General features: G+C 39.6%; 1 protein-coding gene across 5 annotated transcripts in view; it reads left to right on the forward strand.

Annotated features, from left to right (window-relative positions):
* Nucleotides 1-18,214, forward strand: part of Anapc5 (anaphase promoting complex subunit 5) — a 39,748-nt gene extending 21,534 nt beyond the window's left edge. For 3 of the 5 annotated variants that reach the window (XM_015502478.2, XM_048785578.1, XM_015502481.2), the window contains 10 exons: nt 1,785-1,866; nt 2,490-2,579; nt 4,125-4,306; nt 5,397-5,532; nt 9,237-9,311; nt 10,343-10,464; nt 10,926-11,033; nt 11,109-11,256; nt 16,921-17,083; nt 17,888-18,214. In XM_015502478.2, coding sequence (XP_015357964.1) covers nt 1,785-1,866; nt 2,490-2,579; nt 4,125-4,306; nt 5,397-5,532; nt 9,237-9,311; nt 10,343-10,464; nt 10,926-11,033; nt 11,109-11,256; nt 16,921-17,083; nt 17,888-18,099 — 1,318 coding nt within the window. In that variant the 3' untranslated portion in view covers nt 18,100-18,214. The remainder of the gene's footprint in view (nt 1-1,784; nt 1,867-2,489; nt 2,580-4,124; nt 4,307-5,396; nt 5,533-9,236; nt 9,312-10,342; nt 10,465-10,925; nt 11,034-11,108; nt 11,257-16,920; nt 17,084-17,887) is intronic. The other 2 variants (XM_015502479.2, XM_015502482.2) reach the window with 1 other exon arrangement.
* The last annotated feature ends 1,298 nt before the right edge of the window (nt 18,215-19,512 follow it).

The following is a 19,512-nucleotide window of genomic DNA, read 5'->3' on the forward strand; positions in this document are numbered from 1 at the left end:
CAGAGGCTACAGACCTGTCTGCTCTGGCATTTGGAAAATAGCAGACACCTCATTCATTTCAGATATTGTAACCAATTTGTCTCTTCTCTTTTACTGGAAACTCTTATTAGGATTTTTTTGATTAATAGCAATGGAAAACCAGAAGATCCCTTTAGGATTTGTCTTGACTTTCTTGACATTTCTGTGTTGTAAATCTACATTTTCTTCCTGTCTTGGAAAAAATCTCTTTTTAGGCCAGTTTTAGAATACTATCTGTATAATTCTCCTAAAGTGTTTTTCCCCTCTAAGCATAACATTATTGATTATCAATTTTCCATGAAGTTAAATCAACTGATGTTTGTGAAGGCTTATATGTGCAGTTATGCTTCTTGCTTTTAAATAGCTTATGTTCTAGAGCAACATTAAAAGGGATTTAAAAGAAGTGCAAAGTAGGTAAAATGTATCTGGTTTCCTCTTTTTTCCTTTGGTACTGGGGATTGAACTCAGGGGTACTCAACCACTGAGCCACATCCCCATCTCTGTTTTGTATTTCATTTAGAGACAGGGTCTCACTTGAGTTGCGTAGCGCCTTGCCATTGCTGAGGCTGGCTTTAAACTCGTGATTCTCCTATCTCAGCCTCTTTCAGGTGTGTGCCACTACGCCTGGCTCCTCTCTTTTTTTTTTTTTTTGAGACAGGGTGTCTTTAAGTTTCCCAGGTTGGTCTCAAATTTGCAGTCCTCCTGCCTTAGCCTCCTGAGTCACTGGGATTATAGGCATGTGCCACTGCCCCTTGCTTGGTTTCTTTATTTGAACAATTATTGAGGAAAAAAAAAATTCAGCACTACCCAATTCAGATTACTCATGTGAGGCTTTTGCTAATGTTGGAAGAAAATTTATTGTGTATATTTTTCCTTAAGTAAGTGACACCCAAGAATTTCTGGTCCTATTTTTAGATCTTTAGTAACCTGGTGTTTTTAAAGCTTCTGTTCTGTTAATTTGCCATTGGGAAGGCCAAAATTTAAGATGTGGCTTTTACCATCTAGAGGTTTATAAAGTGGTTGATGAAATAAAATTAATACAGGTTTAGTAAGTAGAAGGTAGTACATAGTAATATTTAATGAAACACACAGGGTGTTTCCAGAAGTGAGTGCTCAGCAGAGCTGAGAATAGCTGGCTAGACGTCCACAGAAATTGAGAGGATGGAAGAGACATTCCAGATTTGGCAGGGATGTTCATGGAAAAAGAATCTTCGGGCTAGGGTTGTGGCTCAGTGGTATAGAGTTGTTACCTAGCATGTCTGAGGGTTCGATTCTCAGCACCGTATATAAATAAATAATAAAATAAACAACCTATCAACAATTAAAAAAAAGAAAAGTGGGGGGAATCCTCAAAACACTTCTAAAAACTAATTTTGAAAAATTAATAAAAGCAACAAATGCACATATTAAAAAAAAAATCAAACAATGCAGAAAGGAATGCAGTGAAAAGTAAAATATTACCCCTCTCCTTGCCTCTCCTCTCAGTGGCTGACAACTGAAATATCTCAGAAACAGACATAAAAGCCATCCCTTCATTCCCTTTTTAGTAGACATTCACTTTAGAAGGCACATGTATTGTATCTCTGCTGTTGGTGTTTCCTGCTGCAGAGGTTGGGGCACGTCTCCGAGAGAACCAACCATAAATAGTCATAACTTCCAGCCCAGAGTCCTGCTCTCCAGTGACTTGTGTACAGATGACTTCCTGCTACCGATGTTTGCACATGTTTGTAATTGTTAATGGTTATTAATGTTTAGTCTGTCATTAGTCAACAGGCAGAGCTCGCCCTGCAGGAGGCAATTAGGATTGCCCAGGAGTCCAACGATCACGTGTGTCTCCAGCACTGTTTGGTGAGGCCGTCCTCTGGTCTTGGGATTTTGCTCATGGGTCGAGGTGGCCTTCCAAAGGCCTCGTTTGAACCAAGTTGTTTTGCAGTTGGAGCAAAGTTCTTCAGTAATGAAGGGAAACTTCTTTGGTGGTGGGAGGTTCAGAAAGGGCAACCCGTGTTTTTACCTTTTCTGCTTTGGGGGCATTTCCTGTCTTCATATTTTAATGCAACTTACCACAATAAAAGTAAATATCGACTATCACATTTAATGTTGGCATTAACATTTAATGTTGGCATTAACAAAAAGATGTATGTTACACCTAGTAACTGGGTGAGACATTTCTGTAAATATAATCGTGAAATACAGCTAGAATAGCAGAAGTCATTTGAGGATCACCTGAGAATCTCATTTCTCAAAGGCCATTTGGGGGCTTTGTGCTTTTCTCTGAAACACCTGCCACTCAGCCACTATCAAAGGAAGCTGTGATTTGTTTATTTCAGCTTGATAGGTTTCATTTAGGATCATAATTTGTGAGAGTATTTTAGGGGGGTTATTTTTTCCCTTTTTAATTCTTGTGACCATATTGATATTTCACTAGAACATTAGCCATGTTATGATATAATTTGGTGATTGTCTCTTGCCAGAGCTGGCTTTATGTGCTGGGGCAGAAGAGATCCGATAGCTATGTTCTGCTGGAGCATTCTGTGAAGAAAGCAGTACATTTTGGGTTACCGGTAAGGCTCATCTTTCTGTGAGATTGTTTAAATAAGTGGTGTTGAGCCTTTGTCTCTTTTCCACCCACCTTTGTCATGAACCAGTGATAGGGTTAGGACGGGTATTATGACGTGTGGTAGTTTTTTCTGACTTTAACTATTAATCAAACTACTAAATTCTGTTTGGTAGGTTTCTCTCTGTTCCTTTTATTAACATCTGTGGAAGCTCTATTGCTTTGTTAAGAGATCTTTGTTTAGTTTATTGAGCAACATTTACTTAGCACCTAGACACTTAGGAAGATTTTTAGGAAAGGTGTTTTTTAGTGGTGCTGGGGATCAAACCCAGGGCCTCACAAGTGCTAGGCAAGCATTTATCAATATCCCCAGCCCAGGATGTCTTATTTTTAAACCAGGGGTTGGCAAACTTTACAGCCTGTGGGCCAGATATGGTGTTCTGCCTGCTTATGTATTGCCTTCAAGTTAAGAATGGGTTTTACATTTTTAAATGGTTGTGGAGTAAAAAACATAGCAAATTACGTAAGAGGAACCAAATATGGCCTGCAAAACTTAAATTTTGCTCTCTAATCCTTTAGAACAAGTTTGCTGATCCTTGTTTTAAACCATATTCAAATCCAAGAACCAGTAATCCTGACAGGCAAATTTGACCTTTCTCATTTTGAGTGACGGGAAAGGACCTGAATTATAGTCCTCAGTGACCTATACTGAGGGCATTACTAGGTCATAGTCTGTTTCCAGGAGGTAGTAATGACTGAAAGTTGAGATTACTGTTGCTTGAAGAACCTCAGTCTATCTCAGAAACATTTACCACACACTGGATCATAGGAAGTAGGACTGCTTAAGCTTCTGTCTTAGAATCTTCAGTAAAAATGAAAGTGGTTATGTGCAGTCATTTAGCGCACATGCTTCTTAAGTCTGTAAATCATCCGTGTGATTTACTTCTCAGAAAGGAAACTTAACACGGTAGAAATGAAGTGGCTCCTTGAAATAAATGATAGATTTCTTAAGTTCAATTTTTGCTATGGATTTAAGCTGGCTCTTTCTAGTTGAGCTTTCATCCTTGAAGATTATACTAGTAGATAATGAGAAGATAATTTGTTGCTCTTGATAGGCATCCTCTTTTGATCTCCTATAACCTAATGTGCCCGGCACTGTTTGACATATTATTTCATTGTAATCCTTACAACAATTCTTTATGATAGGTTTGATGCCCATTTTACAGATGAGGAAGCTGAGGCTTAGCTAAGAAGCTAAGTGACTGGCCCTAAGTCACACAGTAAGTAGCAGAGGCAGTGATTAAGTCCAGGTTCACCTAATGCCAAAGCCCTGGCTCTTTCCTGTGTATCCTCTGCTTCTCTTCCAGCCTTAGTTTTTCAGCAACACATCTCACATGGGTCAGGGTTAAGGTCAGGTTGTAGGTACTCTCCTTTTAAGTAGAGCTATCACTGTGCATGTGCTGAAATGTGAAATCCACCACATTTCTGAAGAGCAAAGCAAATTCTGTCATGTAATCTCTATCTTGGGTCGTGGGTATATCTGTCCCCTTAGTACCTCGCCTCCCTGGGAATACAGTCCCTTGTTCAACAGAGAGCTTTTGCTGGGAAGACTGCCAACAAACTGATGGATGCCCTAAAGGACTCTGACCTCCTGCACTGGAAACACAGCCTGTCGGAGCTCATCGATATCAGCATCGCCCAGAAAACGGCCATCTGGAGACTTTATGGCCGCAGGTAGGTCTTTAGGCACATTGCCAAGACCTTGGTGGTGTGAATCCTTCAGATTCACAGGAATCTAGGTTAGCAGGAGCTAGCACACTGGTTCTATGAAAGGCCAGACATACAAGGTTTTTTTTAACCACCTTTGGAAGTTGTTCATGCAGGGGATTAGATAAAATGCTTTAAAATCTGAAAACATTTTGTAGTTTGCACGACCTTTGCAAGGTTTTTTCCCCATGCACGTTATTTACTCCTGCCAACTGCTCTGTGAATAACTGATGGGTGATCTCCTTCTGGTTCACACATTTTCCCCAAGATCTCAAATGTAGTTGACCAGTGTCTCAAACGCAGATCTTCTGATCCCAAGCGTTTTGCTCCTTTGCTTTGCAACAAGAACCTCTCTTCTAGTTTGTAGGTTGCATGGCCTTCCTCCCGCAAGTTGAGCGTCCTTCATTCCTTGCACCTATTCTGTTACCCAAGGTGTTTTGTCTGGAATGTTTCTAGCCTCATGTTTTTCCTCTTCCACTTAGCCACCTTTAGCTTGAAAGTAAACTTCTTAACTAGATTGTAACCCTGGAGCCCTGTCACTATCTTGCCTTTTACCTAGACAATCTGCTATTTCTAGGAATTCAGTAATAAAAGGAAGTGCCTCTTTTACCAGTCTTGTTTTTGTATTTCAGATAATTTTTTGGCACGGCGTGCTCTGAAACAGCTGCCGACACTGGCCACTGCTTGCATTGCCAGAGCAGCCGGTGCCAGGATGGCATCGGGTCTGCATTTACCCGTGAAACCTAATTAGCATTCTGTGACCTCAGGGGAAATCGAGGGTGGGGAGGTAGGGGGCGGGGGATCTGGGAACTTGGAGCTCCCAGCTCTGCTGTAACCACTCCACATTTCCTGGGGGCCTTACATCTAGGATACTTTTCTGCTCTCCTTGACTTGAGGGCCGGAGAGTTGGTGTTGGGAGGTAGTTGCTTCTACATGGCCCGAGCCTGCAGAGGGGTTAATTTCCTTGTGTTTCCACTTAAGATAACTGTAGGTTATGGCCAAGGGGTAGTCTGGGCCTGCTGTCCGAAGGGAAATCCTGTTCCCTCTCCTCACCCAGCACTATGGCACTGCAGCAAGCCCAGATGTTGCTGAGCATGAACAGCCTGGAGTCAGTGAATTCTGGAGTGCAGCAGAACAACACAGAGTCCTTTGCTGTCGCACTCTGTCATCTTGCAGAGCTACATGCAGAGCAGGTAGGCAGGTTGTGTTAGCTTTTTGTCTCTGTGACAAAATACCTGAGATAATCAACTTAAAAGAAGGGAAGATTTATTTTGGTTCATGGCTTCAGAGGTTAGCCCATGGTCACTTGGCCCTATTTCTTGGGGCCTGTAGTAGTCCCGTACATCAAGGTGGAAACACAGCGGAGGAGTCTATGTACCTTACCTCATGGAAGCTGAGAAGCCAAGAAACAGACGGGTGTGGGTCCAAATGTTGTATTCAGGGGTATGCCTCCAATGACCTAACTTCCTTCCACTAGGCTCCATTTTCTAAAGGTTCTGCCACCTCCCGGCAGCACTACAGGCTGGGGACCAAGCCTCTTAACATATAGGCCTTTGGGGGACATTTCACGTCCATATTGTAGCACAGGTGGTAAGGTCAGTATGCTTCTGGAGTACTGGAGGATCTGCCCCTTCTCTCCCTTAGTGCTTAAAAAAATCATTGCATGTGTCTTGAATGGGTCTCATTGGTGTTGTGAGTCAAGTGAAATCCCACTTATGGAAAAAGATTTAAAGGTGGAGTCTACAAGATGTGTTGGAAGTTGGGATCTTTTTTTGACATTAGTATAGGAAGTAAGAGGTTGGCTAGTTCCATTAAAAAATAGAACAAAAAGGAATCATTAAAATGTGAAGTACAGGTTTGTGTTTAAATGAGAGGGGAAGAGACTAATGAATGTATAGCTAAAATGATAATAGCTAATATTTGTTCACATTTGTTCTGTGCCAGGCCAGTGCTTTGTTAATTTATGTATTGTCTTACAGAACCTTCTAGTAGCTTCATGAGGTCAGCAATTTTTTTTTTAAGTTGTAGATGGACACCATTTATTTATTTATTTATTTTTATGTAGTGCTGAGAGTCGAACCTGGTACATCATACATGCGAGGCTAGCACTCTATCACTGAGCTACAGCCCCAGCTCATGAAGTCAGCTTTATCATTACCCCTGTTTCACAGAACAAGAGATGGAGGTCCAGAGAGCTGGCTCAATGCCCGCTACCAGTATGTGTCAGTCCTGTCTCCAGTTAAGTCTGGTTGTCCCCAGAGAGGAGTGGTAGCAATTGAGCATAACCTTGACTTAGAGCCAGACTCATTTTACTTGATTCTCTTTAAAAGGGATGAATTATAGCATCTCTCATGCTGCTCTAGCAAATTTCCCTGTGGTGAAAATTTTTGGGGGGTGATTACAGAGAGATCGGGAAGCCTGTTTATCTGCATCTTAGTGTATGTTCCATCTCACTGAACATACTGTGTCTATAAGTAAATTTCCTTGATCACATTATTTTTCTTGATAGTTTTGTGGTGTACATTATTGTTAGATTGTTTCATAATGCTCAGTATTCCTTCATCCCAGTGTGAAGATTGAAGGGTGGTTTCCACCCCTTTCAGAAGTCTGGAAACACTTCCCCTCTGCTGAACACATTTTAGCACTTTAGTCCTTTCAGTAGCTGGGCTCTGGCTCTTGGATGCCACTGTGCCCTTGGACTGCTTCCTTCCTGTTCCTGTGCCCACACATCTTGGGCAATACCAGGTCAAAAGAGCAGACCAGCAGTGCTTGCTGTTCACTTTCCCCCAGGAATGTTTCATGTCCACATCTTGTTTTTTCCTTCTTAATGGCATTGGAACTTTCAGTACCACTGTTTTTCATTCTGTGTCCTGGGTAAGTGGAGCACTTGTTAATGAGGGAGTCAGTGAACACGCAGATGTTTAGCATGAGCCTCCTGTGACTTTATCTACAGCTCTATTGAGATATAGTTCAGTGCCATTTAATTCGCCTTTAAAGTGTTGTTTCAAGACTGTCCTTTTCTGCCCTTCTCCTGCCTGCTTTAGAAAGACTTTTCTAGTTTTAGAACATGAAGCATGTGAATATACTCCCTGGGTTGATGACTGTCACATTTTTAAATACACAGGTTAGACTTGCACTTGTGAAATTAAGCTTTGCCTATTGTGGAGAAGGCAGCTTTATGATGAGTCGCTGTTTCATTTCCTTTGTCTGCTTTTTAAACTGAACTCCAAATAAACTAGATGCTGCACTGTGTTTTTGGTGTGGCAGTGCTTGGGTAGAACCTGTAAAGACATGAGGGACTCTGGGGGCTGGGATTGTGGCTCAGTGGTAGAGCGCTTGCCTAGCACGTGTGAGGCCTTGGGTTCAATCCTCAGCACCACATAAAAATAAAGATATTATGTCCAACTACAACTAAAAAATAAATATTAAAAAAAAAAAAAGTAGTTAGGGACTCTGAACTGCTCGTAGAGCTCCCTGCTGCAACCCAGAGGGAGTGGAGTTAGTTCTTTTTCTAAGGTTGCCAGCCCCTTTTGTGTTCTCTGAGTAGTTCTGGGTCCTCTCTTAGCCTTGGGTGTAGCAGGGCACAATGGGAGTGTTTTGGGTGTACAATTCAAGGTGTCTCTGCTTGGCCTGAAGTTGACAGCTCACCTCTATCCATATGTTCAGCTTACTGTGACAGTCATGAAAATACGTGGTGAGGTTGGCCAATTAAGACCAGTGTGATAGCACATCTGTCATCCCACCACAGGCTAAAGCAGGATGGTCGCAAGTTCAAAGCCAGCCTGGGCAACTTAGTGAGACCCTGTGTCAAAATAACACTGGTTGGGGTTGTAGCTCAGTGGGAGAGCAGCCCTGGTTCAATCCCCGTTACTACCAAAACAAAAGATTGGCCAGTTAAAATCATAAGAACAAATATTAATGATCTTTATTGTAATTCAGTGTAATTTCCACTACAAAGTGTGCATTACCTAATAAGAGTTGGGGTTTGATAGTATATGAGTATAAAAATAATATGAATAGTATTCACAGAAAAAGCATAAATGGCCTAAATGACCAAAAATCAATTTCAACCTAGTTGTGGAAGAATTAAACAATGGAATAGTAGTTTTCAGTATCAGGCCAAGATGCAAAACTGTTAGGGGGGGAAGAAGGGATAGGATGCTGCTACAAAAATACTGGTGCGGCTGTAGAGGGTAATTACTAACCTATATCAAAGAACTTAAAAATGCCCATCATTTCTACTTCTCTGGTTTAATTCTAAGGAAATAATTGGACATCATGCAAACTGGGCATCAAGATATTCATTGTAATACTTTTTAAATGGAAAAATTAAAAGCAACCAAAATATCCAAACCTAAAAGGTTATTTGGATGTACCACAATTAATTTGCCTAATAAAATATTATGGTGATACAGGTTTCATTTATGGACACTGGAAAGATTAATTTATTAAAGAATATTTATTGAGTGACTACCACGTTGGTAGTGTTATACATAATTGACAAAAATAACATGTATAGATAGGTATTTTTGGAATATTTATGTATTTAATATGTATATGAGTAAAAGAAGCTTAGAAGGAGGTATGTATGCCAAAACATGAACTGTGATTAGCTTTCATGGAATTAAAAGTAATTTGTCTTTTCTTACTATTTACACATTTTGTAATTTTTTTCCTAGAAAAAAACATATCTTACATGATAATTTTCTTAATGTTTTTGAAAATGAACGAAATTCATTAGAACCTTTAAAAGAACAGCCCTTAGAAATGCAGTTCCACAGTCTGCTTAGTGTCTTCTCGCTGGCTGTGTCAAGAGTAAGGGACTGTGTGGACCTGCCTGTGGTGTTCAGATGTGGTTTCAACACATCTGAATCAAAACCTGTCCTTTGATTTTTAGGGCTGTTTTGCCGCAGCTGCTGAAGTGTTAAAGCACTTGAAGGAACGATTCCCACCTAATACCCAACATGCCCAGGTAACCCACATGATCTTGGATTTACTTCTGAAAACAATGTTTTTCCACTGTAACAAAAAGCAGGATATTTTACAATGTTCCCTCAGAAAAATAATATTGAGCCAGGTGCAGTGGCATATGCCTGTAATCCCAGCAGCTCTGGAGTCTGAGACGGGAGGATCGTGTGTTCAATGCCAGCCTCAGTAAAAGTAAGGCATTAAAAAACTCGAGTGGGACTCTGTCTCTAAATAAAATACAAAATAGGGCTGGGGATATGGCTCTGTGGTTGAGTGCCCCTGAGTTCAATCCCCAGTACCTAAAAGGAAAAAAAAAAAGAAAAGAAAAAAAAAATAATATTGAGTTAAAAATGAAATTGTTAAAGGACACATACAGGATGATATTATTTATTTTTAGTACAAAGCTCAAAAAAATACAGGCTCCCCAGGTGTGGTGGCACACACCTCTAATTCCAGCACTGAGGCAGGAAGATTGAAAGTTCTAGGCCAACCTGAACAATTTAGTGAGGCCCTGTTTCAAAATAAAAAATAAAAAGGGAAGGGGATATGGCTCAGTATGTAAGGCCCTGAGTTGTATCCCTGGTACCACAAAATAAAGAAACAAAAACATACAGGCTTATACTATAAGCATTTAAGGGTAAGTATATGTGTTATAAAAGAATAGGAATGGGAATAGCAGACACCGAACTGAGTGCTTGCTACCTGAAAAAGTGAGAGGAAAATGGAATTTGCAAAGAACTCCAATAGTATGTCACAGTGTTGGAGTAAATATGTGAGCTAATAAAAGCGATATGTGAGTTGATAAAGTTAATTGGTGGCACATTATTTTATATTTGTTAAATATTTGTTATTTTGTTCTTCATGCTTTTATGCAAGCTTGAAATATTATAAAACTTTAATCTCAAAAAAGGGAATATGTGTGAATTATAGTAAGGATATTTGCTAAGTAAATACTTATAAAATACTTTTGTGTCCTCATTGGCTAATAATGTTAACATTTGTCATTTGATGCTTAATTTTTTTTTTCCTTATTAGTTATGGATGCTATGTGATCAAAAAATACAATTTGACAGAGCAATGAATGATGGCAAATATCATTTGGCTGATTCACTTGTCACAGGAATCACAGCTCTTAATGGCATAGAAGGTGTATATAGGTAAGAAAGTTGGAAAAAAAGTCGGAAAACTTTAATCCTAGAATAAAATAATTTTTAAATGGCTTAATTTTAGTGCAGTTTTATTTGTTTTCTGTGTGTATTGATTTATTTACTTTAGTTAAAGAAAATACTTTTTTACAGAAATTTAAAAATTGATAAACAAAATGAAAGTAAGTATGTCCCAGAGATAGTCACTAGTATTGCGATAACTGTAATTCTAAACTTTTTTCTGGCATATATGTTTGTGCATATACATGTATATGCTTGCACATATACATTTATACACACATACAGGGTTTTTTGTTTGTATTTTTTCTTTGGGCAAAAAATTAAAATAGGCAGTTTTCCCCTTGGGAGGTTACACTCTGAGGAAATACAGAGTCTCACCCCTGAAGTGGTTATAGTTAAAACACTTGCAAGCATCAGTAGAACTACTTGTGTTTATTTTGAATCTGTTTCAGAAAAGCAGTTGTACTACAAGCTCAGAACCAAATGTCAGAGGCACACAAGCTTTTACAAAAATTGTTGACATACTGTCAGAAATTAAAGAACACAGAAATGGTGATCAGGTAAGGGGTCTCTTGTGCCTTTCATGGAGATGGTGTGGTGGATCTTCTCATCCCATGTTTTCCTCTTTGCTGTAGTGTCCTGCTTTCGGTGGCAGAGCTGTACTGGCGATCTTCCTCCCCTACCATTGCGATGCCTGTGCTGCTGCAGGCTCTGGCCCTTTCCAAGGAGTATCGGTTACAGTACTTGGCCTCCGAAACCGTGCTGAATTTGGCTTTTGCCCAGGTAAGCTGATCTCTGTTTTTATAGCACATTTGTGCTTTAACAACTGGTGAGTCTGTTACTACTTTTTGGTATTGAAAAGAGTAATATTGAGGGCTAATAATTTTCAGGGCTGAGGTGTAGCTCAGTGGTGGAGTCTGGAAAGGGAGCCTCCATGTGCAAGCCCTCCAAGGACACCTGTAGAATTGTGAACCTGTTGACAAGGTGACACTTTCCAGCAGCACTGACTTTCCTGATATGTGCGTTTAGTAAAGGGGACTCACCTCTTCAGTGAGGACACTTCCATCATTGTAATTAGTAGCTGGCACAGAGTGATACTTGGTTTAGCAACAAAGGAATGTGAATATAGAGAAGAGGTCCAGTGTAGTGGCCCATACCTCTGATCCCAGCTATTTGGAGGTTGAGGCAAGAGGATCACTAGATCAAGGCCAGTCTGGGCAACTTAGCAAGACTTTTTCTCAAAATAAAAAATAAAAAGGGGGGCTGGGGATACACTCAGTTGGTAGAGTGTTTGCCTCGCATTCACAAAGCCCTGGGCTCAATCCCCAGCACCGCCAAAAATCTAAGTTGTGCTAGAGTTATGGTTCAGTGGTAAAGCGCTTGCCTAGCATGTGTGAGGCACTGGGTTCAAACCTCAGCACCACATAAAAATAAATGAACAAAATAAAGGCATTGTGTCCATGTGCAACAAAAAAAAAAAAAATTGTCTCTGTTAAATGTAGACTAAGATTGTATGTAATAAATACACAAATATTAACATTTCTTCAAATTTAAATAAATAAAACCCCTCCCATTTCAATAAGTTCATTAGGCAAAAAAAAAAAAAGAGAAAATGAGTTATGTTGAGAAAGTTTGTTTCTTTTTATGTGTGTGTTAGAGCCTCTGAGATGCTAACTAAGCAAATACTCTACACTGAGCTACACCTCAGCCCTGAAAAGTTTTCTATTTTTTTTTTTTTTAATTATTATTTATTTTTTAGTTCTCGGCAGACACAACAACTTTGTTTGTATGTGGTGCTGAGGATCAAACCCGGGCCGCACGCATGCCAGGCGAGCGTGCCACCGCTTGAGCCACATCCCCAGCCCCCTGAAAAGTTTTCAAAATCAGATTATATTTTATGTCTTTTTCTTTTTTTTTTTCTCCCCTGGTAAAGGCCATGATAGACTCTCTATTCATGGCTGTATCCCTTGATACCTAGCAGGACCTATACCTAGTAAAACCCACTTGAGGCTAGGCATGGTGGCATACATCTGTAATCCCAAGCCACTCAGGAGAGTGAGGCAGGAAGATTGCAAGTTCAAGGCCAGCCCCAGGAACCTAAGTAAGACCCTGTCTCAAAAAAGGGGGGCGGAAGGGCTGGGATTGTGGCTCAGTGGTAGAGCACTTGCCTTGCAAGTATGAGACACTGGGTTCGATCCTCAGCACCACATGAAAATAAAGGTATTGTGTCCATCTATAACTTTTATATATTTATATATGTATATGTATGTATGTGTATATATATATATATATATAAATTCTTTTTTTTTTTTTTTTTTTTTTTAATGAGAAAAAGGGCTGGAGATGTTGCTCAGTGGTAAATCACCCCTAAGTTAAATCCCTGGTGCAGAAGGAAGAAAGTGAGCGGGGGAGGGGAATCACTTGAGGAATTGGCTAAAGCAGAGGTTCATAGAATTTCTGGGGAGATTTTAAAAATATCCACATACCTGGGCTTGTCTTGGATCTCCTGAGTCAGAATCTCTAGGGATAGAGTCTAGCAATCTGTTCATTATAAGCCTACTTCATCAGTGATTCTTATTTCTTAGTTAAGATAAATTTACCATTTTAACCATTAAAAGTATGCAATTCAGGGGCTGGGGATGTGGCTCAAGTGGTAGCGCTTGTTTGGCATGCACGAGGCACTGGGTTCGATTCTCAGCACCACATAAAAATAAAGATATTGTGTCCAACTAAAACTAAAAAATAAAATATTAAATAAAAATGTACAATTCAGTGATTTTGAGAATATTGACAGTGTTGTACAACCATTATAACTGTCTAATTCCAGAGTTATTTTCATGATACAAAAAGGAAACTGTATATTAAAAACATTCACTCCTGAATCCTCCCTCCTTCCCTCCAGCCCTTGGCAACCACTAATGCTTTCTATTTCTGTGTATTTGGCTATTGGAGACATTTCATTATGTGGTCTTTCTGTGTCTTGCTTCTTTGACTTAGCAGACTGTTCTGAGGCTTCATCCTTCTTAATGTCTGAATCATATTCCATGATATTCAGAGGCTGCATTTTGTTTGTGCCTGCATCAGATGATGGACATTTGGATTGTTTTCAATTTTTGGATGTTCTGAATAACTGCTCTTCATGTTCAAGGGGAAGTTTTTGTTTGAATACCTGTTTTCTGTTCTCTTGGGTAGATGGAATTGCTGGGTCACATCATTTAGTTAGATTTTTTGAGAAACTGCCAAAATATTTTTGGCACAAATGGTGCTAAATGGTACATAATGACTGCATCCCATCATTTTATATTCCAACCTGCAAGGTCAGAATGTAATCTCCACAGTCTTGCCAGTGCTTGTCATTTTCTGTTTTTTTATTGCTGTCGTCTTCCTAGTGGACTGGTATATCATTGTGCTTCTGTTCACTTCCCTTCTGACCAGTAATGTTGAGCATCTTTTCATGAGCTTATTGACCATCTGTATATATTCTTTTTTTAAAAAAATATTTTTTTAAATGGACATATTACCATTATTTTATTTATTTTTTTATGTGGTGCTGAGGATTGAACCCAGTGCCTCACATGTGCTCAAGCGCTCTACCACTGAGCTACAACCCCAGCCCTCAACACTGCACACAAATAAATGAATAAAATAAAGATCCATCAAAAACTAAAAATGTATATTAAAAATTTTTTTAATCCTATATGAATATTTATGCAAAAATTCTCAAGAAAAAACTAGCAAACCAAACCCATCAGCACTGGATTTGGCATTAAAGTAATAGTGGCCTCACAAAATGGGTTAGGAAATGTGTCTTCCTCTTCTGTTTTTGGGAAGAATTTGAGAAGAATTGATGTTAACTCTTTTTTTTATTATTATTTTTTATTTTTTTAGTTGTAGTTGGACACAATATCTTTATTTTTTATTTATTTATCTTTATGTTGTGCTGAGGATGGAGCCCAGGGCCTCGCACATGCTAGGCGAGCGGTTTGCTGCTGAGTCACAACCCCAGCCCTGGTGTTAAATCTTTAAAAGTTTGGCAGAGTTGGCTCCTGCCTTTTCCTTGTCACTGCTTCTTTTTGGTTATTGATTCGATTTCTTCCTTCCCTTTCTTGCCTCTTTGATTACTGCTGTACCACCACTTCCTCTTCCTTGTTTTCCACCTCTTCCAATTTCTTTACTTTCTGTAGGTCTGTTCAGATATCTTTTTTGTTGTTGTTGTTAGAGTGAAAGTAAAAGAGTGGAAGTAGAAGTAAAAGACTTCCCCCGAGAGGAAGAAGGGGACCCAAAAGGCGGAAACCCCTCCCTTTTTTTAAAAGCTCCATTGTAAATCTTTTATTTGTTTGTTTGTTTTTTATGTGGTGCTAAGGATCAATTCCAGTGCCTTCTTTTTCTTGGTCAATCTGACTCAGTTTGTTGATTTTGCTAATCTCTTTGAAGGATGAACTTTTATTGATTCTCTCTTGCTTTTTAATTCTCTATTTTGTCTCCACTAACATCATTATTTCCTTGCCTCTATTAGCTGTGAGTTTAATTTGCTCTACTCCTGCTAGTTTCTTAAAGTGGAAGATTATCTTGTTGATTTGAGATCTTTCTTGATCTTTGTTTTGTAATGTGTGCCTTTACAGTTAAAAATTTCCCTGAGAACTGCATCCCATGAATTTTTACCTCATAAATTTCAAAAGTTGTTTGTTAAGTTGTGTATTTATATGTCTCAGAGCATTTTCTAATTTGTCTTGTGATTTTTCCTTTGGTTATTTAAGGGTATGTTTAATTTCCAGGTATTTTTTAATTTCCTCCTGTTGTTAATTTCTAATTTCATTTCATGTAGTCGTTTCATCATTCCATTCTTTTTAAGTTTGCTGAGTTGTTTGTCTGTGGTGTGAGTGAAGCCCTAGGTTTAGTCCTAGCACCACACACAAAAAAAGGTTGGGGGCTTGGGTTTTGGCTCAGTGGTAGAGGGCTTGTCTAGCATGTGCGAGGCACTGGGTTCGATTCTCAGCACTGCATATAAATAAGTAAATAAAATAAAGGTCCATGAACAACTAATAAAAATATTTAAAGAAAGGAGGGGAATGTTGGGGTGCCAGCCACAGTGGCGCACACCTGTAATCCCAACAGCTCTGGAGGCTAAGACGGTAGGATCGCAAATTCAAAGCCAGTCTCAGCAATGGTGAGGCCCTAAGCGACTCTGTGAGACCCTGTCTCTAAGTAAAATACAAAATAGGGCTGTGGATGTGGCTCAGTGGTTGAGTGCCCGAGTTCAATCCCTGGTATCAAAAAGTGTGTGTGTGTGGGGGGGATTTACTGTTATTTTGTAGCCTAACATATGGTCTCTCCTGGAAAATATTACATATGTACTTGAGAATTTGTATTCTGATATCATTGATGATGTGCTTGATAGATGTCTGTTTAGGTCGTCTGGTTCCTTACTGATCTTCTATCTACTATTTTATTGAAAAGTGAGATATTGCACACTCTGAGCTTTTTTTTTTTTTAAGAGACAAGGTCTCACTGATTTGCTTCGTGCCTCGCTGTTGCTAAGGCTGGTTTTGAACTCATGAGCCTCCTGAGCAGATGGGATTATAGGTGTGCGCCACCATACCCAGCTCTCTTTAGCTTTTATTGTTGAATTGTCTATTTCTACCTCCGGTTCTGCCTATTTTTAGATTTTGTATATGTTCAGACTTTGTAGTGTATATATGTTTACAGTTGTTATATCTTGATAAATTGATCCTTTCATGAGCATATAATGGCCTTCTTTTTCTCTTATAGCAGTTTTTGAACTAGGTTATTTTGCTTGATTATTAATATAGACACTTAGTTCTATTTTGGTTACTGTTTGCATTGAATATTTTTCTGTCATTTTACTTTCAACCTATTTGTGCCTTTTAATTTAAAGTGAGTCTCTTATATACAGCATATAGTTGGATAATTTTTAAAATCAATTCTGTGAATTTCTTTTAATTCATTTAATCCATTTATATTCATTGTCACTCAGTGTCATTGAATGTAAATAAAGGACTTGCTTTTAATTTGCTATGTGTTTCTATATATCATACCTTCTTTGAACCACAGTTCCTTCATTATTGCGTTCTTTTGTGTTAAATAGATGTTTTCTATTTTCTAGTTCATTATTTTAATTCCCTTGCCATTCTTTCACTCTACACTTTTTGAGTTAGATTTTCTTAGTTGTTATTTTCCTCCCAGTAATTCATAGAGTTCAAACTCTCAGAATCACCAATCTAAAGGATATCAATTCTGAAGCTTTGTAAAGACAGAACTTTTCCACATGTTAGTAACTACTCCCTACTGCAGGAGTGTGGTGCCTGCCATAATGCAGTATATGTCAGGGAGAAAATAAGCTAGAGTGTCATGAGGACGGCCAGAAACCACTCTTCCCAGCAGCATGGTGGGCATGGTGTGTACAGTACCATGGTGTTTCTTTTTCAGCTCATCCTTGGAATCCCAGAACAAGCCTTAACCCTCCTCCACATGGCCATTGAGCCCATCCTGGCTGATGGGGCTATCTTGGACAAAGGCCGTGCCATGTTCTTAGTAGCCAAGTGCCAGGTGGCTTCAGCAGCTTCCTATGATCCACCAAAGAAAGCAGAAGGTAGGAAACTGTGCAAAGATTGTTAGGCATTGCTGATTTTCATGAAAGCTTTTAAAATTTAGGACTCAGAAGAGGAAAAGACATTAAAATGGGGACAGTAAGTTCTGAGTGTTCACAAATATTTCCTTAAAATTTTATACAGCATTTTAAAGTGCTTTCACCTGCATGTTTAGTAGGAGGGTTAGGGGCAAATGAGTGGTGATTTTAACCTCCAAGGCTTAAAATCTGTTTTAAAACCTTACCAAGGAGGGCTGGGGTTGTAGCTCAGTGGTGGAGTGCTTGCCTTGCACATGTGAGTAACTGGGTTTGAGCCTCAGCACCACATAAATAAATAGATAGATAAAATATATGGCGTCCATCTACAACTAAAAATATTTTTTTTTAAACATATTTATTTATTTATTTATTTTTTTAGTTATTGGCAGACACAACATCTTTGTTGGTATGTGGTGCTGAGGATCGAACCCGGGCCGCACGCATGCCAGACGAGCGTGCTACCACTTGAGCCACATCCCCAGCCCCTACAACTAAAAATATTTTTTAAAAATACTTTACCAGGCGGGCATGGGGTGGCACATGCCTATAATCCCAGGCTGAGGTTGGAGGATCACAGGTTTAAAGCTAGCCTTGGCAATTTAGCAAGGCCCTAAGCAACTTAGCAAGACCTTATCTCAAAAAATAAAAAGGGCTGGGGATGTGACTCAATGGTAAAGCGCCCCTGGGTGAACCCTAGTACCAAAAAAAAAGGAAAGAAAAGAAAAATATTGAGTAAATGTGTATGACCTTTTACCCACTCTCTATCAGCTCTGGAGTCCGCCATCGAGAACCTCAACGAAGCCAAGAACTATTTTGCAAAAGTTGACTGCAAAGAGCGAATTAGGGACGTCGTTTACTTCCAGGCTAGACTGTACCACACCCTGGGGAAGACACAGGAGAGGAACCGGTGTGCGATGCTCTTCCGACAGCTGCATCAGGAATTGCCCTCCCACGGGGTGCCTTTGATAAACCATCTCTAGAGAACACATCTCTACTGGCCTATGGCCAGAGTTTAAGACAGACTTTGTGCTCCACCCACCATATCAATGGTGTATCCATGACACCCTGTCTTGTTAATAAACTATGTTCTGATCAGTTGGTCTTTTTTGATTGCTAGAAAGTATGTATTTGTTTTATTCCCCCTTTTATTTCCTTTTGGTAGCAAAGGACACCAACTTTTTGTTATGTAACAGCTGATTTGCCAACCAATTAGCTCAGGTGTCTGTGATAAGGTTCTCTCTGGGCAGAATTGCCAATAAATTTTGTTTATTTTTTATGTGTTGCTGAGGATCAAAGATGCACAGTGCATCTTTTTTTTTTTTTGGCTACTGGGGATTGAACCACATTCCCAGCCCTATTTTTTGTATTTTTTATTTAGAAACAAGGTCTCACTCAGTTGCTTATTAGCACCTCGACATTGCTAAGCTGGCTTTCAATTTGAGATCCTCCTGTCTCAGCCTCCTAAGCCACTGGGATCACAGGGATGTTCCACCACACCCAGCCCCAAATGTATCTTTATATATATAAATCTGTTTACCACATGTGAACAGAGAGGAGCTACTTGGGGAGTGGGCAGGTCTCCCCAATGGTTTTCATGAGGCTTGGATTTCCTTCTGAGAGGAAGGAAATTTTATGCAGCATATAAAGTGTTTCCACATGCATGTTTGGTAGGAGGGTTAAGGGCAAATGAACGGATTTTCCTTCTCCTTTAGTTGGCCTGAGTGGGCCTGATGGTTCACATGTGCTCATAAGCACATGTCCACCCCGGAGATTAATAAAGACAGGAAGTTAAGGGTGTAGCTCTTACCTAGCATGCAGGATGCCCTAGATGTCATCCCCACCACTGTCAAAAAAATGACTTTCAAAAAATTGTTTTTTAAGGTGGGCGTGGCATGCATGAAATCCCAGCAGCTTGGGGGGCTGAGGCAGGAGGATCATGAGTTCAAAGCCAACCTCAGCAACAGCGAGGCACTAAGCAATTCAGTGAGGTCCTGTCTCTAAATAAAATACAAAATAGGCCCGAGGATGTGACCAAATGGTCAAGTGTCCCTGAGTTCAATCCCTGGTACCCCGCCCCCCAATTGGTTTTTAGACCAATGATAAGGATCCTATTTCAACCATTTCTTAGGGGTTAGCTTTTTTAAATACCTTTTGTATGGGTATGCTTTTTCTTCTATATTTAACTATATAAATAAGGGGTTTTTGATAAGTCTAGGAATTCATGAAAAGGTGATTATAAATTGAGAAAGGGTTCAAAGGTCAGATGTGTGTAGATATTCTCACCAAACATACGGTGTGCATAATTTACAATTAATCCCTATAGTCGAGCAGGGCCAGTTAGTGCTGTCTGTTCATGAATTTCCTATTGAGTATGAACAGAAAAATGCCTGTAT

This window comes from Marmota marmota, unplaced genomic scaffold, assembly GCF_001458135.2.
Source record: "Marmota marmota marmota unplaced genomic scaffold, marMar, whole genome shotgun sequence".
Classification (NCBI taxonomy): Eukaryota; Metazoa; Chordata; class Mammalia; order Rodentia; family Sciuridae; genus Marmota; species Marmota marmota.